Source organism: Tenrec ecaudatus, chromosome 1, assembly GCF_050624435.1.
Source record: "Tenrec ecaudatus isolate mTenEca1 chromosome 1, mTenEca1.hap1, whole genome shotgun sequence".
Classification (NCBI taxonomy): Eukaryota; Metazoa; Chordata; class Mammalia; order Afrosoricida; family Tenrecidae; genus Tenrec; species Tenrec ecaudatus.
This window is the reverse complement of record NC_134530.1, coordinates 11,919,478-11,947,004: the sequence shown is the minus strand read 5'-3', so window position 1 is coordinate 11,947,004 and position 27,527 is coordinate 11,919,478. Positions and strand designations below refer to the sequence as shown.

At 41.0% G+C, this 27,527-nt stretch overlaps 2 protein-coding genes across 2 annotated transcripts in view; one reads left to right on the top strand and one right to left on the bottom strand.

Annotated features, from left to right (window-relative positions):
- Positions 1–11,105: 11,105 nt before the first annotated feature.
- Positions 11,106–27,527, bottom strand: part of LOC142442643 (vomeronasal type-2 receptor 116-like) — a 211,081-nt gene continuing 194,659 nt past the window's right edge. Inside the window, exons 4-5 of the mRNA XM_075543834.1 lie at positions 12,451–12,574; positions 11,106–12,019 (exon numbers count right to left, since the gene is read on the bottom strand). Of these exons, the coding sequence (XP_075399949.1) occupies positions 11,106–12,019; positions 12,451–12,574 (1,038 nt within the window). The remainder of the gene's footprint in view (positions 12,020–12,450; positions 12,575–27,527) is intronic.
- LOC142444994 (olfactory receptor 7E24-like) lies at positions 22,425–23,372 on the top strand. The gene has a single exon (XM_075546454.1). It carries the CDS (start codon positions 22,443–22,445, stop codon positions 23,370–23,372), a length of 930 nt encoding a protein of 309 aa, XP_075402569.1. The 5' UTR covers positions 22,425–22,442.

Here is a 27,527-nt window from a genome sequence, read left to right as displayed (position 1 = left end):
TAGCCTTTTCTAGAGACTGCTCTCCTGATAATATGACTGCACTGGCCTGGGATGAATTGTCAGCTTTCATGTTGTGCTAGCTGGTCTTGGCTGTGGGAGAGATCTAGGAAGTCAGGAAGAAATGCCCTTAAAAATCTTCTCAGGTCAGGTGTTACAGCTTTTCCATTTTGAATGAGCATAAAAATCAACTGATTGTTGCTTAACAAGTATTTGCTTGGACCAAGAAATGACTATATTTTGAACCCCCCCCCCAGACTTTATCACTGCATTTTATATTTAGATCTATGATCCAGTTTGAATTATTGTATGATATGAGATGGGATTAGTGTTTGTGTGTGCGTCTGTCTACTTTTATCAGAATGATTTATCAAATAGACCATGCTTCTATAGAATTTCTGTTCCTTGGTCCATTGTCCTTACACCAATACCACACTATCTTAATTTATGTTGCTGTATTTTTGGGAATCAGATAATGAGAGTCTTCCAACTTTATTATTAAAAAATTTTTATACTTTCTATTTTCCCGTTACTATTCATTTTAGAATCTCATCACAAATCTTTTGTTTGGAAATGCATTGACTTGAAACAATAACTTTGTTTAATTTATTTCTGGTATGTAGTATGTTTTACTTTGTATTAATTTTCTTTTCAAACTGTTTTAGCTAATATGTAGAATTAAAATTTGATTTTGCACATTAACCGTACAGTTAGTGACATTTGCAAATTCAATGAATTGTTCAAGAATGTGGATTGGTTTATTTTCTATGTATATAATGCCAATAGCAATAAAATGTTTTATTTCATTTCTAAACTATTATTATTTTTGTATTTGTTCTATTAATTTACACGGAGGGGTATAGCTTAATGGTTAATTTATTGAGCCAAGTGGTTTGGCACATTTGACCAGTTGCTTTTGTTCAAACACTAGATGGTGCCAGAAAAGTATTTCTATATGATTAGCTTTTAAATCAGTCTAGTAAAGGCAATGCACTCCATCATGAGGATAAGGCCGCCTCTGATCACTTGAAGATCCTAAGAGGGAAAACAAGTTTCCCAAGGGAGGAAGAATTCTGCTTCAGGAAATAAATACATTTCATGACAATGTTTCCAACCCACTGTCTCTCTGAACTCACTGCTCTCCAGTCAGTAGTGACTCTTAGTTACTACTGTGGGATATGGTAGAACTGTTCCTGTGAGTTTCTGAGACGGTAAGTGATATGGGAGTAGAAAAGCCCACCTTTCTCCCAAGGAGCTGCTGGTAGTTTTGAACTGCCAACCTTGTGGATTACAGCCCAGTGAGTAACCACTGTTCCACCAGAGCTCCAATATCACACTGTCTGACCTGGCAATTATGGCCACTTTTCAGCCTCTTGTGTAACCTATGTTTTGAACGTAAGATTACTATCTGACCAACTGATTGTGGTATTGCCAGCTGATTGTGGTATTAACTCATTTCTTAAGCGAGCCCTGGTGGCAGAGTCAGACACAAATTGGGCTGCTAGTACAAGATTGGCAGTTCAAACTACCAGCCTCTCCATGGGAGAAGGATGAGGCTCTCTACACCTGTAAAGATTTATAGTCTTAGAAACCCTCAAGGGCACTTCTACCTGTCCTGTAGAATTATTAGAACCAACTTAAAGTCAGTGAATAATTTTCTTAAATCAGTCCATCTCTCCCCTTCTGTATATACCTTGTCTATCTGGTCTTTCTCCCTTTGGTTCTTTTACTTGGGATAATCCTGACTAATATGAATTAAAATGGGAATCTTTTCCTTGATCCCAGTCTTGGGAAAGTGTTTAGTATTTCATCAATATATATAATGCCATTGTTTGGTGCTGAACAATCAGTTCTGACTTATAGTGACCCTGTGTACCACAGAACGAAACACTGCCCAGTATTGCACCATCCTTATAATTGTTCTTATTTTTGAGGCCATTATTGCAACTATTGTCTCAAACCTACTACTAGGTATATGTTTTAATAAATACCTTTATCAGATCAAGGACATAACCAGTTCCTAGGATTTTAAAAATCATGAATGAATATTTTTATTCAGTACCTGTCCTACAGTTACGCATGTTTTTGGAAACTTTTTTTTTGGTAGGCCACTGTAATTCTTGATAAAACAACCTGCGTCCTGGAATAGGACCACAGTCAGACACTAGTGTATTCTTTATATATGGGAGAAAGACTAACTCAAATTTTACGTAATGTTTTCCAAAATGGTACCGACATAAAATTCATGATCCCTTTACAGAAGGGTCTCGGGGAGATGAGCCAGTCAGGGTGCGATGTAGCAATGATGAAACATACAACTTTCCTCTAATTCTTAAATGCTTCCTTCCCCCAACCCTACTGTCATGATCCCAATTCTACCTTGCAAATCTGGCTAGACCAGAGGATGTCCACTGGTACAGATAGGAACTGGAAATGGAATCCAGGGTGGATGATCCCTTCAGGACCAGTGGTGTGAGTGGTGATATTGGGGGGATGGAAGGAGGGGGGGGGTTGGAAAGGGGGAACCGATGAAAAGGTTCTACACGAGACCTCCTCCCTGAGGGACAGACAACAGAAAAGTGGGTGAAGGGAGGTGTCGGACAGGGCAAGATATGACAAAAATTTATAAATTATCCAGAGTTTATGAGAGAGGGGGGAGCTGGGAGGGAGGGGAACAAAACAAGGACCTGATGCCAGGGGCTTAAGTGGAGAGCAAATGTTCTGAGAATGATGAGGGCAATGAATGTACAAATGTGCTTTACACAATTGATGTATGTATGGATTGTGATAAGAGTTGTATGAGCCCCAATAAAATGATTAAAATATATGAGAAAATAAATTATAAGCCGAACTTCCCATTAACACTGGCACACAAGTATTTTAAAACTAGCATATTGAATATAGCAACATGAAAAAGCTAATATGTCTGACTGTGGAAGATTTTCTATGATGTTTTCACTGGTGAATTATTTTGAGCATAAATAGACAAAGGGCTTAAAAATTTAATCATTGTGTTAACTTTTGGCTAAATCACTTTCCCAAAGTGGACAATACTGCCCCCTGGGAGGTGCTGGAGCAAACTATGGGGCTTTACCCTTGATCTTGGATTATGGGCTATATAGTACAACGTTTTTAATTGCTGGGGTTGTACAGTAATTTTTTCTTAAAAGGGAAATTTCTGACTGATAATTTGTATGTTCTTTAATCTTGGTAGGGATTTATAAACTTTTAAAAACAACAAACCCATCATTGAGGAAATTACATGAAAACCACATCTGATCTCTTGGCTTCCCAGAGGGGAGGAATATATCCAATTACATATTTGCCCAGGGTTGATTATTTTTCTATTTCAAAACCATTCTATTGGGAGTTAATACTGATAACATTCCATAGTCCAATCACATCTTTCCATATTGTACAATTATTGCCACAATCAATTTCAAAAAATTCTCTCCCTTCTTGAACTCCTTGACATCAGCTCCTTTTATTCCCCTTGCACGTCTGTACACCGAAACCCTTATTTTACTTGCTGTCCTTACAGGTTCATCAGTCCCAGATTTCCTATACTGAAAAACAAGATGATAACAAATTCAAGAGGGTGACCCCCCCCAATGACATAACACCAATCCGAACAAACAAAAAAATACAGGAAATGTTGAAAACAAGATCCAGCCTAATGTGCATCAGAGGGGAATCAACACACAAAGTTTTAACGGTTCAAGACAAGTTTATAATTTTGACTTCATAAAGTAATCTTTCCAGTGCACTCTTTGGTAACCATTTTCCTTCCAGCCCTCTGTTATGGATAGAGGGAAATCGTCGGAGGCTTATATTCTATATAGATTCCACAAATGTATCTTGGGTTCCAGTTCTCATCCATAGCCTTTTGCAAACCAGACTTACAATTTAGGCTCTGATAACTATTAGCGGGTGCTTCCCCCACCTCAAATGGAATCACACTGGGTGGATCAGAGTTTTCATTTTTCTGGGCTAGGCAAGCAACAAGCAACTCCCACTGAGTTAGTGCACCAGTGGCGTTGCCTATGAAGATTCTCTGGTTACAGTGAATTTTTTGGTAAAAGTTTTGCCACAACATGCAACTGTGAAATTTTGTTTCCTGCTCAGGGAATATGCTGCAGAAACTATTGTGATGTTGAATACAGCTTACAAGGACAGCACAATGGGAAAAAAACAATCAAGTTTATGAGTGGTTTTCTGGTATCAAAAATAAAATGTAGATAGATGACAAACCCAATTCTGCATGTTCATCAATTTCCTGAATGGACGAAAATGTTGACTTTAGCGCATTCGGAGTTTGTTCTGCCAGGTCAGACTGTGAGTAAAACTTTCTATTTAGTTCTTAAAAGATTGTTTAACAGTGTGTGTCAAAAACAGCCTGCTTTGTGGCAGACTGGGGATTGGTTTTGCCACCATGACAATGCACCTGCTCACGCAGCCATCTCAGCTTGCCAGTTTTTGTTAAAAACAGCCTGCCTCCCTTGCCCTACACACCTACACACCAGATGGCCTCACTCTGTGCGACGTATTTTTGTTTCTGCAAATTAAGATGGACATGAAAGGACAGAAATTTGACGATGTAGAAGAGTGAAGAATAAATGGGGGAGGTGCTGTCAGCCATCCAAACAGATGAGTTTGAAAAATATTTCCAAGTATGGAATTGCAGATTTGACAAGTGAATTGAGTGTAATGGAGAGTGATAAGGTGGTTATGTGAAAAAATTTAAATACATAGCTTTGAAAAAACCATTCAATTTTTGGGGGTTTACCCCTTGTATTCCCTCCTTCAGGTTTGGATTACATGATTTACCAATCTTTGGTCACTGCCAGGTCTGGTTCTTATGAGGCAGAGGTCATATATGCCTTTACCCGCCATTATTTTTTTTATCCTATCCTGGCACCTCCCACCTAGGACATTCTACTTCTCTATGTTCAATAATTTGTTTCAATGGCCACACAATTCACAGACAGTACTTATGATTATGGAGGTTATTAGAGAAGCTAAGAGGTTACCACAGGTCAGGAGCAGAAAACATTAAAAATATCATCCTTTTGTCCATGCCAGTAGCCACGTTTCTTTCTCTCTTGTCCTTAGCCTCTCAGCTAGACCACATCCTCTTCCCCTGGCTTCTGCCCTGTTCTGGCACATATGGCAAAGCTCCTTTAGTGCTGGCAATGTCCAAAGGGTACCCCACATTGCAAGCCAATCTCCTTCCCAAAGGCACCCAGCTTTAGTTCTGGGCTGGGAAGCCCATTACTTTTGTTTCATGGACTCTGCAGAGCTCCTCTGCTTTGTGTCATGGTCTTGCTACTGTGGCCTCTGGTGCTTCTGCTTCAGACACTTCAGGTTGGGATCTTCCACGTGCTCTGCTAGTGGCTCCTGATGGCCATATGATTCCTCTTCCTGCTTTGGAAATGGCTCGCAAGCCCAAAGGAGTGGCTGAACTCACCAACCGCCTTCTTACAGTGCACCATACCTACCTTATTTTCATGCTCTTACCCAGTCATTTGGTGGGAGTTACAAAGAGCCATACCAAGTAATTCACTTTACTGCACTACCTTTCAGCTTATCTACTGCATGTGGCTTCTGATTATTTAACTTCTGGCTGTATACCTTTCTATAAGGAACCTGGTGGCATATTTTCACATTGAGCTGTGATCTGCAAGGTCAGCATTTCAAAACCACCAGCTGTACCTTGGAAGAAGGGTAAGGCTTTCTGCTCTTGTTGAGCACACCAGCCTCTAACAACTGTGGGGGGGTCTGTAGGTGCAACTCTGTGGCGATAATATATAAAAATCATAGTAAAGTCATAGAAGATAGGAGAGGTAGGATAAAAGATAAAGGAGTCAGACACTTTTTATGGTAGCCTGCTTACCTCAGTCCCTCTTGGTGGTCCATGTGGACGTGGGAGAAGAGAAAGAGCGTCTACTGTTTTAGGGCTTTTATTGGTAGCCATGAGTCATGCATATTCAGGATTTACATAGGTCACAATGTGGGAGGTAATCTCAGTAAAGTCCCTGAGGTCACAGATGAGGAAACCTAATACCTGCATTGGGGAAAGACATGACGGGGTATGGGCGCCTTAGAGGAAGGAGATAACCAGGGAATGTCTGCTTCTACAGGGAGACAGTGTCAACCATGTGCCCACTTTAAGGCAGCATAGCTGTTAGCGGAGACGCTGTGGGAATGATGAATCAGGATCATGCACTTGGACTTTAACTTTCCGAAGTGGTGGCTTTCCTACCGTGGAATAATAGCTTTCCCGATTCTCTCTGTTGTAAGTTAGGGAATAAGTCCCAGTCATATTTCCCTCAGAGTTAGTTTCCCACAGACTCCCACAAAGTTACAATCTTGAAAACCCACAGGGGCAGTTCCACCCTGTCCTAGAGGTTGCTATGTGTAGGAACTGACTTCATGGCAGGGAGTTTGTTTCTGTTTTTTGCACCCTTCTATTATATTTAGGTTTCATTTCCCCCCACATTTTTTCTCTTTTTTGAGATAAAACTTATTGATTTCTATTGTCTGATATATTTAATCTGCTTTTAAACCCTTCCTTAATGACTTAGTTCCATATATCATGTTTTTAAATGATCTGGAATGTGATTTTATGACTCATTGAAATTCTTTTTTATTCATCTCACTTTTATTCTATTTTATTAAACATACTTATAATAATACATATTAAGTCTTATATCTCCTGACTCCACTTGAATTATTTGTATAAAGAAATTTGGAAACATTCCATTACCTTTTAAATTATTTTAAATTAATTTTTAAAAGTCCCCTCATATATTTGCCTCTTGATTTTCTTGACCCCTTTAATATCTCAAATTTTCATTGTATACAAGCATTGTACAAAAAGATAAGCATAGATGGAAAATGATGTGGCGATATTTGATCTCCTTTAACTTCATAAAAGATAGAGGATCAAGATTAACAGACAAAGGCTGATTCCTATGAAGCAGTAGCCTTCTCATGAGGATTCTGGAAACTTCCTCACTTTATCCCTGGAGGTGAGCCACGCTCTGCTTCACCTTTCTGTTGAGGAGACATACTCAGAAATCTAGAGGAGCAACAAGTTTATGGACTATATGGGCTAACACCAGACTTATAGACTTGATCTGGACTGGCTGGGATGTCTTCTCAATATACAATTGCTCTTTGATACAAAACTCTTTCTTATGTATACATAAGTGTCTCTGAATTGTTTTTCTAGTTAACTCGGTCTAACATAACCAGCTCTTTCCTCTGGGTTGGATCCTTTAAGCGCAAAATCCTCCCCCCCCCCCCCGGTTCACTGTCATCTAGTCAATGCTAATCCTATAGAACAGGGTAAAACTGCCCCCTGTGAATTTCTGTGACTGTAATTTTTATAGGAACAGAAAGCCTCATTTTTCTTTTTCAGCACAGCTCTGGGTTTCAATCTCCTGACGTTTCACTTCACAGTCCAACTGGTAAGCACTGTGCCATCAGGGCTTCTCATTAAAAAATCATTTTATTGGAGGGGGTCATATATTTCTTTATTTAAATCATTTTATTGGGGCTCATACAGCTCTTATCACAATCTATACATACATCAATTGTGTAAAGCACACTACACATTCGTTGCCCTCATCATTCTCAAAATTAGCCTTCTGCTTGGGTTCCTGGAATCAGCTCCTCATTTTCCTTTTTTTTCTTCCCTCCCTCTCCACTCCCCCCTCCCTCAAGAACCCTTAATAATTTATAAATTACCATTTTATCTTATCTTAGTGTCCGGTGTCTCCCTTCACCCACTTTCCTGTTGCCCACCCCCCAGAGAGGAGATCATCTGTAGATCCCAAGATTGGTTTCCCCTTTCCACCCCCTTCCTTCCCGGTATTAGCACTCTCACCCTTGGTCCTGAAGGGTTCACCTGTCCTAGATTCCCTGTGCTTCCAGATCCCATCTGTACCACTGTGCATCCTCTGGTCTAGCCAGGTTTGCAAGGTAGACTTGGGATCATGATCGTTGGTGGGAGGAAGCATTTAAGAACTACTGGAAGGCTGTGAGTTTCATTATTGCTACACTGAACCCCGAGTGACTCATCTCCCCACTACCCCTCGGCAAGGGATGTCCAGTTGTCTACAGATGGGCATTGGGTCCCCATCATGTGCTCCCCTCATTCACGATGATATGATTCTCCATCTTCTCTACCCCCGCCTTTGGTGCTTGAAACCTGGTCCCCTCGGCCCTTCATGATCACACATATTGGTGTGCTGCTTCCATGTGAGCTTTGTTGCTTCTGGGCTAGATGGCTGCCTGTTTACTTTTAAGTCTTTAAGCCCCCAGATGCTATATCTCTCGACAGCCAGGCACCATCAGCCTTCGTCACCACACGTACTTATGCACACATTCATCTTCAGCGTTTCTGTGGGGAAGGTGATTACACAATGATGGTTTTTGTTCTTTGGTGTCTGCTACCTAATCCTTTCAACACCTCGTGTTCACTTAGGCTTGTGTGCTTCTCTGTGGGCTTTGCTGCTTCCAAGCTAGATGGCCACTTGTTTGTCTTCAAGCCTTTAAGACCCCAGACGCTATATCTTTTGATAGCTGGGCACCATCAGCCTTCTTCACCACATTTGCTTATGCACACATCTGTCTTCAGTGATCATGTTGGGAAGGTGGGCATCATGAAATGACCGTTTAGCTGAGCAAGGTGCTCTTGTATTGAGGGAATGTGCGCGAGGAGGCCCAATGTCCACCTGCTAACCCACTACTGAACCTATAAATATATGCACATAGGTCTATTTCCCAAAAGCTCAAGGGTCAGATGGTTCACAGCAGAATTCTACCAAGCATTCAGGTAAGAGATGACACCGATCCTCCACAAAGTATTCCATAACAGAAGAGGATGGCAAATTCCAAAACTCATTTTACGAAGCCAGCATTACTTTGATACCCAAACAGGGCAAAGACCCCACAGGTATAGAGAATTACAGACCAATATCCCTAATGAACATAGATGCAAAAATCCTTAACAAAATATTGGCCAATAGAATATAAAAGTATATAAAACATATCATCCACCATGATCAGGTAGGATTCATCCCAGGGATGCAGGGATGGTTTAACATCCGAAAATCCATCAATATTATGCATCACATCGAGAAGAAAAAGGATAAAAACCATATGATAATATCCATAGATGCAGCAAAAGCATTTGGCAACATCCAACACCCATTCCTAATCAACACACTCATGAAGATAGGATTGGAAGGTAAGTTCCTCAAGTTTATACAAGCTATCTATGAAAGACCAATGGCCAACATTATAGTCAATGGAGAAAAGACAAGAACAATCCCACTGAAAAAGGGTACAAGACAAGGATGCTCCCTGTCCCCACTTCTAGTCAGTATCATTTTGGAGGTTCTGGCCAACAACATATGACAGCGGAAGGACATCAAAGGGATCCTAATGGGAGAGGAGGAGGTGAAATTATCGCTATTTGCAGATGACATGATCCTGTACATTGAAAACCCCAAAAGCTCCACAGCTGGAGTACTTACAGCGGTAGAGGAATATGGAAGAGTAGCAGGATACAAGATCAATAAACAGAAGTTGGTAGGTTTTCTATACACATTGGATAGGACCATGGAAGAGGGGATTAAGAATTAAGTACCCTTCCCAGTAGCTAAGAACAAACAAATACTTAGGAATATATTTAACAAAAATACTAAAGACCTATACAAGGAAAACTATAACCCCCTACTACACCTTCACAAATGGAAGAACAGCCACTGCTGCTGGGTTGGAAGGCTCAACATAGTAAAGATGACAGTCTACCTAAAACACTTTAGAAGTTCAAAGCTATACCAATTCAAATACCATCAACCTTCTTCAAAGTATTGGGAAAACTGACCACCAATTTCATATGGAGAGGAAAGAAACCCAGAATTAGCAGAGAACTCCTCAAGAAAAGGACACATTGGAGGACTTGCCTTACCTTATTTGAATGCCTATTACACAGATACAGTGGTCAAAACAGCATGGTACTGGCACAACAACAGACACTCAGACCAGTGGAAAAGAATAGAAAGCCCAAGAATAAAACCATCAGCATATTGACAACTGATCTTCGACAAGGGGAAGCGAATGTCCTTTTTAACACGTGGTGCTGGAAACAATGGATAGCCATATGTAGAAAGATGAAACAAGATGTTTATCTCACCCCATGAACAAGAATAAACTGAAGGTGGATCACAGACCTAGAAGTTAAACCCCAAACCATCAGGACCATCAGTCTACAAGGAGCCTTCAATACATCACTTTCAACCCAAGATTGATCAACTCTAAAGAAAACCAACAAAGACACAGAAAACAGTCACCTTGACCTCAGGTATATAGAAAGCACCTCAGCAACAACCATCCCGTTCACTGTCTCTCTGACATTCATGGTGGCTCTTCTACAGCAGGTCATATTTTACATCATGAAAGAAGCATCTGTAAATTCATGTCAGGTCACAATGCCATACATTTAGAAATCAACCATAGAACCACCAACTCCAAAAATTGTAATACATGGAAATTGAAAATGAAAAACTGGGAGCTATTGAAAATGTCTTATGTATGCACATCAAAAGATTTCATGAAAACAGTCAATAGAGGACCCCTAGATTGGGAAAAATACTCAATGATAATACATCAGATAAAGGGATAATCTCCAAAATCTACAGAAAACTAAAACATCTTAAAAACAAAAATATAAGTAAGACTATAAAAAATGGATCCATGACACGAATAGACAATTTACCAAATTTGACATCCAGGTGGCCAACAACCATATGAAGAAACAATTCACATTCATTAGCATTAAGAGAAATACAAATTAAAAGCACAATTTTAGCAAAAGTAAAAGAAAGAAGGAATAATAACTGCTAGAGAGGATGTAAGATCAAAATGCGATCACATTGCTGGTAGGACTGTAGAACTGTACCACTATTAAGGAAATCAGTATGGTACAGTTGTGAGGATGGTGCAGGACAGAGCAGTGGTCTGTTCCCATTGCATCAAGGGTCACTATGAATAGGAACCAAACGCACAGAAACTAAACACAAACAAGTAATATTTGGTCATTTTTCCTCAAAGCATGCTTTATTCCTTAACCATTTTGATGTGTTCCTATCTGGATGTAGGAAGATGACATAGCACTTTGGGGCAAAGATGCAGCCTAGAAACCCCACACTGGAGGCTAAGATGGAGAAGATCTCCACAGCCACCATGACCTTCCCCTGGGTGCTGTGGTAGACAGGGAGGAAGGTCACCCAGACACTCCAGAACACCAGTATGCTGAACGTCGGGAACTTGGCCTCATTGAAGGTGTCAGGCAGGTTCCTGGCCTGGTAAGCCAAGAAAAATGTCCCCAGGGCCAAGAAGCCCAGGAATCCCAGGACACAGTAGAAAGCAGGGACTGAGCCCTTGTTGCACACGATGATGATGTGTCTGGGCTCTGAGTGTGTGTCTGTGCCCACAAAAGGGGGAGAGGTTCCCAGCCAGACCCCACAGATAATCAGTTGGATCAAGGAGCAGATGGGAACTATAGCATTAGAAGCCCCAGACAGCAGCAAACTCCTCATGGTTCTTCCAGGTGTTAAGGCCTTGAATGCCAGGATCACTGTGATAGTTTTGTCCAAAACAGCGGAAACAGCCACAGTGAACAAAACTGCAAAGGTGATTTGCCGGAGGATGCAGGTGGCTGTGTTGGGACGGCCAATGAAGAATAAGGAGCAGAAGAAGCAGAGGAGGAGGAAGAGGAGCAGGACATAGCTGAGGGCCCGGTTGTTGGCCTTGACTATGGGGGAGTCTCGATGCTTCACAAAGACCCACAAGACCACTGCAATGATGACAGAGAAGCCCAGAGCTGTACAGGCCAGAGCCATCCCCAAGGGATCATCATAAGCCAGGAAGATCACCATTTTGGGCAGACAGCGGTTCCTCTCAATGTTGGGATACTCACTTTGAGGGCACTCCTTACAGATATCACTATCTGGTGAGAAAAGTGAAATGGGGTTTAAAGGAAGAAAGAAACGACATGATTCAAAGCTTAGAAGGTGTTGGGTAGAAGGGATTGTGTTTTAAAATTTTCATCTTCACCTTATCTTGCAACTCCCTATTTCTTTGTATAAACCAAACACCAAATATCTGAAGAATTATGTGACATTTTAAAATAGTACTCGTTAGCGGCCTTTGAGTGGACTTCACTCATGGTGCGCCCCCATGAGGGCAGAACAAAACTGGGTTCCAGGTGGTTTTCTGTAAATTTGATCTCATTGACATAGATTGCAAATCTGTCTTCTGAGCTACTGTTTGGGAAGAATCAGAATGGACTCTGGTGCTTCCCTCTTTGTGCCACCCAGGGGCTCCAGGACGCTCATTAGAAGTGAGAGAAGGTGAATGCTGTATTGTGTCAATTCCTACTTGTTTGATTAGCTATTTCTCCCTTTGGACATGCAATACATTCAAAGCAGCAAAAAGGCTTCCCTTTCTGAGTGATTTTCATGAGTCTTCGGTCACAGCTCTTGCTACACACAGAGGGAGGGGTCTGTAAGAAGGGAATCCATGATAATAGTTCAGTAGTCTTGTAGGAATCGATCATATTACCTTAGGATGTGATCATAGTGTAAACAAGATTTTGTTGTTATTTAATGATCCTGACGCAGAAGGACCTGAATGATCTTGAACCACAGTGACACTGCTCCTATAACACACAGTAGAACAGCCCCATCAGGATCCACGTCTGTATTCTTTAAGGAAGCAGATCAACAGGGCTTCCTCTGTTGCAGCCAATGTAGGTTCCCATCACTACCCTTTCAGCTAGCATCCAAGATGTTAACTGCTGCATCACCAGCATTATAATGTATAAAAACTTATTTTTGAGATTCCCTGCAAACCTCGACCCTGCTGGGTGCATCCAGTGAGGTCAAGCACAATCACGATCCATCCTTGGGATGCAAGTTAAATAGAATAAAAGTTATTATTTCCTCATTCTGTTGGGTTACCTTCCTTTGGAATTGGCACACGTATGGATCTCTTAGAGTCAACTGTATGTTTGCAGCTGTTTCTTCTCAATTTGGGTCATGCCACATCCATCAATGAAAGTCCTGAAAGCTTTGTTTCATATACAACGTAGAAGAGACAGCTCATCCCCAGTCGTGTGTTGAGTGCCTTCTAACCTGAAGGGTTCCTCTTCCAGCAGCATTTCAGAAAATGTTCCAGTGCTGTTCATAAGGTTTTTCCAGTGGCTGATTTTTCAGATATGGTCAACTTCTTTCTTATTCCCAGTCTATTTTGATACGATAATTCTACTGAAACCTGTGCATGATGAGTGATGTGCTGGTAGTGAAATATTATTATCATAGTTATGAAATAACAGTTATTGACCCTGTTAAATGCTATCAACTTGGCTCCAATGCATGCCAACCATACATAACAGACCAGATCACAGCTGGTCCTATACTTTATGCACAATCTTCCTACTTTTGAGCCAATTGATCTTCTTGAACTATTTGCTCATTTTGTTGATTGAACATGTTTGGTGAATAGACATGATCTTGACACTTACCTATTCTGATTTTGAACCTTACACCATTCTCTTGCTCTGCCTGCCCAACTGCCTCTTCATCTGTGTACAGGTTCCTCATGATCGCACAGTGAAGTGTTCTGGAATTTCCATTCTTTTTTTTTTATTTTAACAATTTATTGCGGCTCATACAATTCTTTTCACAGTTCATACATATACATACATCAATTGTATAAAGCACATCTGTACAGTCTTTGCCCTAATCATTTTTTTCTCTTTTCTTCTTTTACATTTTATTAGGGACTCATACAACTCTTACCACAATCCATACATATACATACATCAATCGTATAAAGCACATCCATACATTCTCTGCCCCAATCATTCTCAAGGCATTTGCTCTCCACTTAAGCCCCTTGCATCAGGTCCTCTTTTTTTTTTTCCCCTCCCTCCCCATTCCCCCCTCCCTCATATGCCCTTGGTAATTTATACATCGTTGTTTTGTCATATCTTGCCCTATCCGGAGTCTCCCTTCCCCCCTTCTCTGCTGTCCCTCTCCCAGGGAAGAGGTCACATGTGGATCCTTGTAATCACTTCCCCCTTTCCAACCCACTCACCCTCCACTCTCCCAGCATCGTCCCTCACACCCTTGGTCCTGAAGGTATCATCCACCCTGGATTCCCTGTACCTCCAACCCTCATATGCACCAGTGTACAGCCTCTGTCCTATCCAGCCCTGCAAGGTAGAATTCGGATCATGGTAGTTGGGGGGAGGAAGCATCCAGGATCTGGGGGAAAGCTGTGTTCTTCATCGGTACTACCTCACACCCTAATTAACCCATCTCCTCTCCTAAACCCCTCTATGAGGGGATCTCCATTGGCCGACACTTGGGCCTTGGGTCTCCACTCTGCCCTTCCCCCTTCATTTAATATGATATATATACATATATATACATATATACATATACACATATATACATGTACATACACACACTTACATCTTTTTTTTTTTTTGCATGATGCCTTGTACCTGGTCCCTTGGGCACCTCGTGATCGCACTGGCCGGTGTGCTTCTTCCATGTGGGCTTATTTGCTTCTGAGCTAGATGGCCGCTTGTTCACCTTCAAGCCTTTAAGACCCCAGACACTATCTCTTTTGATAGCCGGGCACCATCAGCTTTCTTCACCACATTTACTTGTTCACCCACTTTGGCTCCAGCCGTTGTGTCAGGAGAGTGAGCATCATAGAGTTCCAATTTAATAAAAGAAGGTATTCACGCATTGAGGGAGTGTTTGAGTAGAGGCCCAAGGTCCTTCCGCCACCTTAATATTTGACCTATAAATATAGACACATAGATCTATTTCCCCATCCTCCTATATATATTTGCATGTACATGTCTTTGTCTAGACCTCCATGAATGCCCTTTGACTCCTAGCTCTTTCCTCCATCTCCCTTGACTTTCCTCCTGCCCTACTACCATGCTTCATCGCCACCTGGGCTAGAGTATACCTCTTCTCTAAGCAACCTTACCCTTGATCATTTCCCACCAGGCCTGCCACTCCCCCTTCTCTACCATTTGGGGTCCCATGTTTTTCCCTTGTCCCTGGGTTTGTTAACACCACTTCCTTACCCCCCCTACCCCCCCACCCCAAGTCCCCCCAGAACTGTCGGTCCCGTTGTTTTTCCTCCAGATAGTTCATCCAGCCTGTCCTATTCAGACAGACCTGTGGAGTCACTAACATGCACGAAAACTAGACAGAGGAAAACAAAGCAACAGTATACAACCAGACAACAAAACAACAAAAACAAACCACTGACAAAGAACAGAACAAAACAGTTCACAAGAGAAAAGCTTGTAGTTAGTTCAGGGATCGTTTGCTGGCCCTTAGGAGCGTTTTCCAGTCCAGTCTGTTGGGGCACCACGCCCTGGCCCCAAAGTCCACTTTCAGCATTCCCTGGGGACCTTGCCACTCCATTCCCTTGCTGTTCTGCTGCACTCCCCCAGTGATTTGCCTCGGTGTGGTGGGATCAGGTCAGGTGCAATTCCCACACTATGTCTCCGGTGCTGTCCCCTGTATCGCCCTTAGTCACTGAGGGGCATCATGTCTCATAGTGGGGCCAGCCATGTTATTCTCTCTGTAGACTGGCTGCTCTACTCAGGAACATCATCATCACGGCCTGGTGGGCCAGGCTGTGCTCCACTCTCTCCTCCTGCCCCTTCATCTGCTCCCGTGTGCTCTGATCAGATATGTCCATCTCCCAGAGCTGCAGAGTAAATGTCGTCCTTTGGAACAAATTCTTTTCTGGGGAGGGGCAGGATCCATTCTTTTTTTTAGTAGTATTTTCACTTTTATTCGTATAAAGGAGGTACATTAACATAATATGCATTGGTATGCTTGGAACAAGATCAAAATACCTTTTTACTTGGTATGAATAAAATTTGTCACTAGAATTAAGTTTCTAGAATAAAAAAAATCATTTTATTGGGGCCTCATACAACTCATCACAATCCATATCATCCATCGTGTGTCAAGCACATTGTACATTTGTTGCCCTCATTATTCTCAAAACATTTGCTTTCTACTTGAGCCCTTGGTATCTGTCAGCTTTTCATTTTGCCCTACTCCCTACTTCCCGGTCCCTCATGAACCCTTGATAACTTATAAATTATTATTATTTTGTCATATTTGACACTCCGATATCTCCCTTCACATACTTTTCTGTTGTCCACCCCCCAGGGAGGAGGTTATATGTAGATCCTTGTGATTGTTTCCCCTTTTCTACTCCATCTTCCTTCCACCCTCTTGGAATTGCCACTCTCACCACTGGTCCTGAAGGGATCATCTGCCCTGTATTCCCTGTGTTTCTAGTTCCTATCTGTACCAGTGTACATTCTCTGGTCTAGCCAGATTTGTCATGTAGAATTGGGATCATGATAGTGGAGGGTAGGTGGGGGGAAGCATTTAAGAACTAGAGCAGAGTGTATGTTTCATCGTTGCTACACTGCATACTGACTGGCTCGTCTCTTTCCCATTACCCTTCAGTAAGCGGTGTCCAGTTGCCTACAGATCGGCTTTGGGTCCCCAATATGCACTCCCCCTCAGTCACAATGATTTGATTTTTTGTTCTTTGATGCCTGATACCTGATGTCTTTGACACCTCTTGTTCACACAGGCTGGTGGTTCCTTTTCATTGTGGGCTTTGTTGCTTCTGAGCTAGATGGCCGCTTGTTTACCTTCAAGCTTGTAAGACCCCAGATACTATATCTTTTCATAGTCAGGCACCATCAGCTTACGTCACCACATTTGCTTATGCACACATTTGTCTTCAGTGATTGTGTCGGGAAGGTGAGCATCATGGAATGCCAGTTTAATAGCACAAAGTACCCTTCCATTGAGGGATTATTTGAGTGGAGGCCCAATGTCCATCTACTACCTTAATACTAAACCTATAAATATATGCACATAATTATGTGTGCATATATTTATAGGTTTAGTATTAACCTTAATACTAGTTCCTATAATAGTATAGTATAGTAGTATAATAACCTATAATACTATTTCCTATAATAGTATATTTAATATTTAATAATACTACTACTTCCTAATCATAGTATTTCCTATAATACTATTTACTTCCTAATAGTACAATTTCCTAGAATAGTATAGTTATATTTAGTCTTAACCTATAATACTATTTCCTTCAATAGTGTAGTATTATAATAACCTATAATACTGTTTCCCCATCATCATATATAAATATATTTACATACGTACATGCCTGTATTTAGACCTCTATAAATACCCTTTGCCTCCTAGTTCTTTCCTCTATGTTCTTTTACTTCCATCTTGCCCCACTATCATGCTCAGCCTTCATTTGGGTTTCAGTAGGAATTTCAATTCTTCTCAGGTTATCCATAGTTCGTTATGATCCCCATTGCAAAATATATTTGCTTAATAAATAAAAGACTATTAAACACCATATCCTATTCTCTGCTTTCAGCCAAGATGTTTTTGACATTAGTAATGATATTCCGTATTCCATGTCCTCTTCCGACTCTTAGTAGTTTCTGGCATCTCTTGGGTATTCCATCTGATGAAGTCCACGTCATTGTTTACGTGGTTGAAAAAAGTTATTTACAATGAAGAAATGGTTAGTCTCGCAAAATTCTATAGATCATAGTCTAACCTCATTTCTCTCACCAATGCTATATTTTCTGACTATTGGTTCTTCATTTTTTACATTTTAATTACCAATAATTATCAATGCATCTTCTTGCGTAGTTGATAAATTTCAGAGTGAAGAAGTTCATAGCTTTCTTCGGCTCCCTCATCATGAGTTTTAGCAGTTTCTTGGTAAATTTAAATAATACTTGTATTACATGGACTTCCTTGTAGATGCATAGATCTTATACTATCACAAATATCATTGTATTTTGGACAGGTCTTGAGTTGTTTCTTTTGATAGCCAATATAATGTCATTGCTCTTCAATTTGTCATTCTCTTCATAATAAATCAAATAATTGATATAAAGTGACCAAGAGACCAATAGCAGTATATGTAAGCTCAGGATGTATAGATCTTTATGGATTCTATTTCATTTTGGACATCTTGGATTCATACTTCATGCGTTCCAGGTTAGTTATGCCGAGATGTTTGCAGTGGTTTATTCTCCTTTTGAGGGCTTCCAAAACCCTTTACTTGATTCACACATTTGAAGGTCTGCTCTACCTTGAGGAGGCATCTCATCTCCAGTCCTGCGTGAATGTCATCCAACCCAGGGGGCTCATCTTTTGGAGATATAGCTGACAAAATCTCACTGTTCTACTCAAGCACTTCTAGTAGTTAACCCTTCAGAATGAGCAGCCTCTTCCTTCTTCATTACGTGCACTTTGTGTGGAAACTGTGATGAAACCTGTTCACCAAGGTCTACCTGCTGGGGTTTGAAATGCCGGTAGCACACGTTCTAGCTTCAGAGAAACTCATAAGCCACTGCAGTATGACAAACTGGCAGGTGAGTGATGGATATAAATCATGGTGCTCCCAAAATTAGATAGATAATCAATGGGTTTGGATATATCAATTCACACATTGGTTTTGTGTTGAAAAAGATTCCTATTTTAACATCTATATAAAATGGACATTGGAAGTGAGGGTTTTAGGGTTCCTCCTTAGATTGGGAGGGCTCAGATTCCAAGGATATTAACTTTCTTCTTATTCTGTTTCATTAATAGTAACGAGTCCCCAGAGATTGGAATATCATACACCAATTTGGCTAATTGTATGCTCTGAGTATTTAATTCTCAAAACCAGAGAATTCTAAATAACCCATTTATACCTTCCAGACTTTAGTGTGTCCATCACAATACAGCAGTCTCCATCCCTGTGTCTCTTCTCTAGACGTTCCATGCCTGAGTCTCTCTTCTTAGGAGACTTGAGAAAGTTGCCTCCGCTCCCATTGTTCATCGACCAGAAGAGATGTCATGACAGCACTTCATGGCCATTCTCCAGCAGAAACCCTTCGAAATCCCATGAGTGCAATGGGAGACAGAGAGGGCGCAGTGCGTACTTAGAGAGGGTGCAGAGCGTGTTACCTCTCATTGGGACCAACGGCACAGTTGGGATGGATCAATAGGAGTTCCTGAGTGCTAGGTTTCAGCCCAGAGACCTGAACAGTTTCTGCTTCTAGTAAAAGTGGGAGGATGCTCATTGAGAGTTGGTGTATGTACTGCATCTGCTCTACTTCCCATGTGCAGTACCCAACCAACGCAGGAAATGGGCTCCTCTTACTTGACCGCTAAACACTTCAAAATGATCTAGATGGTCATGGCAATAGTAAGCATGATGGCAGTCATCACAATATCATAAATATTATATCACAACCACAAAATCATAAACAACATGGAGGCTGCCCAGGGCCAGGATCTGAGGTATGTTTTCTACATAGCTTCTTCCTTTTAGCTGCACAAGTTCACCTATGAAATAGCAGCATACTTTGTTGCAATTTCACAGGAAAAAAGCACAGCCTTTTCCTGCAACTTGTACTATATCATGTACTAAATCTGCAAGTTGTACAAAATTATTAATTTTGAAATCAGAAGTCTGACTCCAGACACAGGACACTTGTCTACTTTCTATCCTGCCACCCGACATTGCCATTTCACTCCCCTGGTCTCTCCAGGTATAGACTACCTACTCCCTGTGTTCTTATGTGTTGGGGTGAAGGGGTGGGTGTAATTGCTGCCGACCACAGTGGACAGTAGTGGTTCCTTTTTGCATGAAGGATACATGACTGAGCTTCCGGTGAGAACCATGTAACAATCTGCTGCATGAAACTCAGAGCAGCTCGATTTCTCACTCTGGCCCTGAATTTTGTCTCACTTGCCTTTTCTTCCTTTATTCTTGAAATTGCGTCCATCTGGATCTCAAGAAAAACTCACCAATGGCTATCAGGTTGATGCTGACTCACATGTACCGTACAGGACAGAATAGAACGGCCACTGTGGGTTACTGAGACTAAATCTGAACAGCCAGCTTCATCTTTCTCCTTGGGATCAGTTGGTGTTTTAGACTGCTGACTTTGATGTAAGCAGCCTAATTTGGATGAGTTTAACAGAAGAATTTAGATGTTGTATCTTTGGTTAAATTCCTTGTATTTCCATTTTAATCATTAAAAAAATAAAGAAATAGAGGGAAGTTGCTCCATGCATGGACATCAGCGACCTTCAGTCTATTTGGTTGTCTTCTCAGCCTCTTTTGATTTGTGAGACACAGGGCAAATTCTTAATCTCTTTCAGTGATTTTAGTTTATACATAGCTGATGGAGAGATCTTTGTTGAAGGGTAATGGATATTATATAGCAAATTGAATATTTGAAGTTTGCCCATAGTTCATGTGTAACACTTTTGAATATTTTTATTAACACAAATTAGATGACGTTTCATACAATACAGTTAATTATCATGTGATCTGAAGGTAAGCTTTGTCTAGATTCCTGTCAGACATTTTTTTCATTCTTATAGAAATAGTTATTGAAAGTTTGGAAGGAAACATTGAGTCTTATCCATTTCCGATTCCTTAGAGTCTCTTCTGTAATTGGCACCACGAAAGCTACCATCACAAAAACAACTAATCAATGCTAAACGTGGAATAGAATTTCCCTTGATTCACAGGATCAGAATGAAGGTTGAATATCTCCTTTGCTGAATAAATTCTTAAATTGAGTATTCACAACTGCCCCCCCTCACCAAAAACCCTATGTCCAATGGGATTAAATAAACCCCAAACCCAAACTCACTATAATTGAGTGGGTTCCAACACATAGAGACCTGATAGGATAGGGTAGAACTGCCCCTGTAAGTGTCTGAGACTGTAACTCCTTACAGAAGTAGAAAGCCCCATCTCTCTCTCATAGAGTGGCTTGTAGCTTCAAACTGCTGAACAGAGACAAGAGATATCAAATACTTTCTACGTTGTTGTCACATTTTAGATGGTTGTATGTGAACCAATTATTTTTAGTATCATGACTGTGTCTTCCTGCCATCTCCTTTTGATGCATCTTGGCCCACACATTCATATCTAACTATGCTTCTCTACTGTTCATTTGTGGTGTTGATCTGCACAAAACCCATTGTTTTGGAGCACTAGATTAATGAGAACTGTAAGACATATCATAGAAAATCCTTACAGATCTACTCATGCTCTTTCATATCTAGGATCTAGTCCTATGGGAGATTGAAATCAGCAGGATGTGGAATGATAGGATCATTAATCATACCAGATGGGTGTTGGCTGAAAGATGAGAATACAAAAGGAAATGTTCACCTGTGTGTTTCATTGATTTTGAAAATGAATTCTGCAGTGAAGGTAATAGCAAATTATGGATCTCATTTCTTATTCTCAAAGAATGGTAGATGCAGAATTCTCCTGTGAGCACAGAAAGAACCTGTACAGAGACCAAGAGGTAGTTATTGGAATGAACCAAGGAAGGATGTGTCTCAGTGTGGTATTCCTTAACCATACTGAGTGACAGTCTATTAAGATGATCGTTATAGCCATGGTGCCTTATGTGATGGATTTTGGTTCTGGACTTTGTGTGCCCAAGACTGTCGTCTTTTTGGAGGGCATTCATATGCTGATGGATAGGAGTGGGGTGATACTGAGACCTGGGGTGGGGGGGAGGCGGATATGTAGCTGAGAAGGAAGTAGACATTGGGACATCATTTATCTCCAACTCCCTGGGACTAGTTTGGTTTCAATTCTTCTGAAAAATATCATTACCACACATATTTATTTGATCAATATGTGTTCTGAGCGAATAAGCCAAGTTGCTGGACTATAAGAGTAAGAGTACAACCCCAAGAATGGAGAAATCCCCATTAACCAGTTGGAACACTCAGGCTGCAACCTTGATTGCCGAAAGCAAGGAAGACTTGAGGGTGATCAGAGCACACAGACTTCAACATGAATTACACTTGGTTCTTCATTTCTTTTGGTCAAAGGATTTTTCATGAACACTCCTTCTTGCATATGCTTCCTTCTTAAACGAGGCAGATATTTGACTCATTCTCTCTTCTGTTTTCTTAATATCTCTTGCTGGTCACACATTCTGTAGCCTAGGGCCTCTGAAGCGGTTGTGAGAAACAGGTGACTAGCACAGAGCACAGTGAAGAAAGAGTTCAGGTGAATATACTGATTGGGTTGTAGTGATACAGTCAAGAAACATTGCTGAAGGCACTGATACATTATTGCTGCAAATGTGAACATTTGTGAATTTGCATACTTTATTGATAAGTTTCTTGCATTCAGAATGCAAACACAGCGCTGACACCCGGTTCACTTATTTTCTTTTAACACCGCTTTTTTCTTTTCCCAAATGCTGTCTCAGGTACATGGAGTCACAAAATCTAACAAGTGTCCCAGAATTCCTCCTCCTGGGCCTTTCCGAGGAGCCAGCACTGCAGCCTGTCCTCTTTGGGCTGTTCCTGTCCATGTACCTGGTCACTGTGGCTGGGAATCTGCTCATCGTCCTGACTGTCAGCTCTGATAAACACCTCCACACCCCCATGTACTTCTTCCTCTCTAACCTCTCCTTGGTGGACATCGGTTTCATCTCCACCACAGTCCCCAAAATGCTGGTGAACATCCAGACACAGAACAAAGCCATCACCTATGTGGGCTGCCTAACACAAGGGTCTTTTTTCTATCTCCTTGGATGTTGGGACAGTATGTTGCTCACCGTGATGGCTTACGACAGGTTCGTGGCTATATGCTCCCCGCTGCACTATGCAGTCGTCATGAACGCCCACCGCTGTGGCTTCCTAGCTTTGGTGTCTTTTTTCATCAGTCTTTTGGACTCCCAGCTGGAGTGTTTGTTGGTGTCACAGGTTACCTTCTGCACAACTGTGAAAATCTCTCATTTCTTTTGCGACCCTCCTCAACTAATTAAGTTTGCCTGTTCAGACACTACCCTCACTACCATACTGTTAAATTGTGTGGTTGCCATCTTTGGTGGTGTTCCAGTCTCAGGGATCCTTTTCTCGTATACGAGAATTATTTCTGCCATTCTGAGAGTCTCATCTACAAGTGGGAAGTACAAAGCCTTCTCCACCTGTGGCTCCCACTTGTCAGTTGTTTGCCTATTTTATGGTACAGGTATTGGGGTGTACTTCACTTCAGCTGTCTCTTCTTCTGCCAGAAAGGTTGCAGTGGCCTCAGTGATGTACACCATGGTCACCCCTATGTTGAACCCCTTCATCTACAGCCTGAGAAACCGAGATATCAAGATTGCCTTGAAGAGGCTCCTTAGCAGAACAATCTAATTTTCATTCCCGTACTAATTTGATAGGTGGATTATACTAGATGGCAAGATCTAATAACTGCAATCAGATATCTTGCCTCTTTGACTGCATAATTTTTGTAGCTCTCATAGGTTTCAATAATTATTTTTCCTGTTTGAGTGTTACTTCCTTTGTCATATCTGTAGTGACATAGGAGGAGTATTCCCAGAAGTTTTCTTGGTAATGGGTCACACAAGGTCAGCAGTTAAGACCTACCATCTGCTCTACTGGAGAAAGGTGAGGATTTCTGTACCATAGAGATGTACTACCGAAGAAACCACCCACAGAGATTGTGTTCTAAGAATTCTACTCTAACCTATAGGTTGCTGTGAGCCAGAATAGACTGGATGGCAGTAAATATGTGTGTGTGTGTGTGTGTGTGTGTGTGTGTTCAGACATATTCTGGTTTGTGTCAGTCTGCAGGGTCAAGTCATAGAATAGTTTTGGAATCTCAAGTTGGCCTGCTAACTGCAAGGTCAGCTGTTTGAAACCACCAAGTACACCATGGGAGAAAGACAGGTCCTTCTCTTCCTGTAGAGTCACAGTCTCAGAAACTCAGAGGGGCAGTTCTACCCTGTCCTTTAAGGTCACTATGAATCAACATTGACTCAAAGGTAGTAGTATGTTTTTGTTTTTCTTTGAAAGCTTGTCATCTATGACCCAGACTTCCAGGAAAAACGCACGATATTTGAATATACTTAAATTGTACGTCCTTTACTTAATCCATATCTATTATGTAGACTGCTTTTGCATCTAACAGATCTGTGTATGCAGTTTACATGTCAGAATGCATGGCACTGCTCCCAAATAGTGACTTTACACTGGAATCATTTGGGAAACTTGGAACATGGTGATGCCTTGCTGTCACCAGTTCAGTTTCTGACCTTGACTGTACATGTGACTGTCATTCTAACATTTCTCCCTTCTTTATGGTCTATAGTTGTCCTTGTTTGCGTGTTGATGCTTCTGTTCCTCTACTCTCCATCCTGTAAGCATAGTTTATTTTGATGACTTTCTGTATTGGTTTCTGGATAATGATTTCATGTGTCTTAATCTCAGATTTTGTCTGATGTCGCTGCATTTCTGTCTGAAGTATTCTTTTGAATATTTCTTGTAAGGTTAGTCTGGTTTTAACAAAGGCCTTTAATTTTGTCTATCTGGAAATATTCTTATTTTGTTAGTATATTTGAGAATAATTTTGTTGGATACATGATTTTTTGTTGGAAATTTTTCAGTTTTATAGATCCCATTTTATTGTCCACTTGCCTATGGTTTCTGGGAAAAATTCAGAGCTTAATCTTATTGGTTCCTCTTTGCAAGTAAAGTTTAATCTTTCCCTGGCTGCTGTCAGGGATCTTTCTCTGTGTGTGGACTGTAAGTTCGATTATAGTATGTATTGTTGGCTTTCTTTGTGTTGTATCCTGTATAAGATTCATTGAGATTCTTTAATGGATATTTACTTATCCTGCGTGACATTAAAAATTTTTTCTGAATATTTTGAAAATGATGATGGCAACAAATATACAAATGTGCTTCACACAATGGTTGGATGGTTGAATTGTGATAAGAGTTGTATGATCCCCCAATTAAATTATTAAAAAAATTTCCATCACACCGTCTGACCATTTTCTCTATGGACTTTTAAAAAAAAATTTACTTCCTCTGCTCCTTGAGTTCTGGAGAAGACAACAGAAACAAAAGTTTGAGTAAGTGACACAGAGGCCGTATCTGACTTCCTTTGGCTATACAAAGGTAGAGGAGAATTCATCTCCACACCAGGTCAAAAGTTTGTTTCCACCACGCTGAATTCAGACTTGCCTTCACACTGCCTCTTCCTTTGCCCCATATCTGACACCCAGCATACTTTCTATAGGATTCTCTCTCTCCTCAATTGCACAGTCCATGCACTGCCCACTCAGAACTCACAGACAATGTTCTAGGTTGTGGAAGTTGATTAGGTCTATTAAGAGGTTACCAGAAGCCAGGATCAGAAAACCTTGGTCCGCAGCAACACCCCACCTGAGACAGCAGCCAAATATCTCTCCCTGGTCTTCATGCAATCCTCTCGCATCTGCCTGGGGCTGTGCCTCACCCTCTCATAGTCGCAGGGCTATTTTTCTTCTGTGTCTCCTTGTCTTGGGTTCTGGTCTTGTCATGGCATGCCTCTAACCACACCCACTGAAGGTAGATTTTAAGAAAATCGTTATATTAGGGGCTCATACAACTCTGATCACAATCCATACATACATCAATTGTGTAAAGCACATTTCTACACTCATTGCCCTTATCATTCTCAGAACATTTGCTCTCCACTTAAGCCCCAGGTTTCAGGTCCTCATTTTTCCCCATCCCTCCCTACTCCCCCCTCATAAACCCTTGATAATTTAGAAATTATCATTTTGTCTTATCTTGCCCTGTCCAACGTCTCCCTTCATCCACTTTTCTGTTTTCCTTCCCCCAGGGAAGAGGTCACATGTAGATCCTTGTAATCGGTTCCCCCTTTCTAACCCACCCTCCCTCTACATTCCCAGTATTGCCACTCTCACCACTGGTCCTGAAGGGATCATCAGCCCTGGATTCCCTGTGTTTCTGGTTCCTATCTGTACCAGTGTCCATCCTCTGGTCTAGCCAGACTTGCAAGGTAGAATTGGGATAATGATAATGGTGGGGGAGGAAGCATTAAGAACATTGTATTTCTCATCGTTGCTACATCGCACCCTGTCTGGCTCATCTCCTCCCTGCGACCCCTCTGCAAGGGGATGTCCACTGGCCTCCAAAGAGGCTTTGGATCTCCACTCCACACTGCCCCCCCTTATTCACTATGGTAAGAGTTTAAAGGTGCTCTCATAGTGGCTCTTCTTCCATGATATTTCAGGATTACTTTGTCTTTCTGCTACTGAGATAGCTCTCTTATACACAGGGGAATGACAATCCCTCCCATATTGTTTCACCCACCCTCTTTGCATCGTCCCACCTACATCATTTGGTGGCAGTTATAACGACACGCAGTGCAAGAACCTTATTAGGAAATTAACCTGGAACCCAGGTTTATCTGGCTCTCTGATGACTGAGAAGTATGCAGAGATACTGCTCATCGCGACTGATTTAGAACCCGCCAATGGAGCATCTCGTCTGTCTCTTCCCTGAACCACTTATTTAAAGTAAAGCCCTGAAGTAAAAGATTTGAACTCTAATATTATATTAAACTTGTTAATTTAGTTTCTCTCATGCTAGTAAGTAGAATGTTTGGAGGTCTTACTTACATATTTCCTCTGTTTGCCTTGCAATACACAAAAGGAGTTTAGAATAGCAAAGCAGGCCATTTCTTTATTTATTCTAAAAATAAAATCTTCTAGATAGTATTATTGTTAATGTTTTCATAATATTAGAATTGATTTATATGTCTCTAAATACTTTTCTTTAAAATGTACCTAAGCAGTATCACACTAAACACATTTTTACAGAAAAGTTCTCATTTACTATTACGTTACATATACTATATATACGAATTTTATTTTAATATTAATTTTTAAGATTAAATTAAAATTTTTAGTAAATAATTTTACTGGGAGTTCTTACAACTCATAACAATCCATGCATCAATTACATCATGCACATTTGTGTATATATTGCCATCATCATTTTCAAACTATGTTCTTTCTGTTTGGTATCTGCTCCTCTTATTTCTCCCACCCTTCCGGACTCTCCCACCCTCAATGATCTCTGATAAAATTTAAATGTTTATTATTTTCATATCTTACACCACCCACTGTTTCCCTTTACCCACGTTCTTGTTGTTCGTCCCCATGGGGAGGCGAGCGGAGGATTACACCTCATCAATCATTGTAGTCAGATTCTTCCCTTCTCCTCCTAACACTCCCCTACTCCAGTGGTGGTATTGGTACTCCAGTTACTGTTCTTGAGACATTTGCCTGTCCTGGATTCTGTGTGCAAAGAACTCTTATCTGTACCAGTGTAATGCTCTGGTCTAGAGGATTTGTAAAGTAGAACTGGGGTCAACATAGTCAGGGTAAAGAAGCATTAAAGAATTAGAGGAATCTTGTATGTCTGTCAGTGCTATCCTGCACTTTGGCTGTTTCTTTCTTTCCTTGTGACCCTTCTGTGAGGGAATGTCCA

What these genes read in the sequence shown, in the direction of transcription:
- LOC142444994 (XM_075546454.1), top strand. Translation starts at nt 22,443, where the DNA reads ATGGAGTCACAAAATCTAACAAGTGTCCCAGAATTCCTCCTCCTGGGC.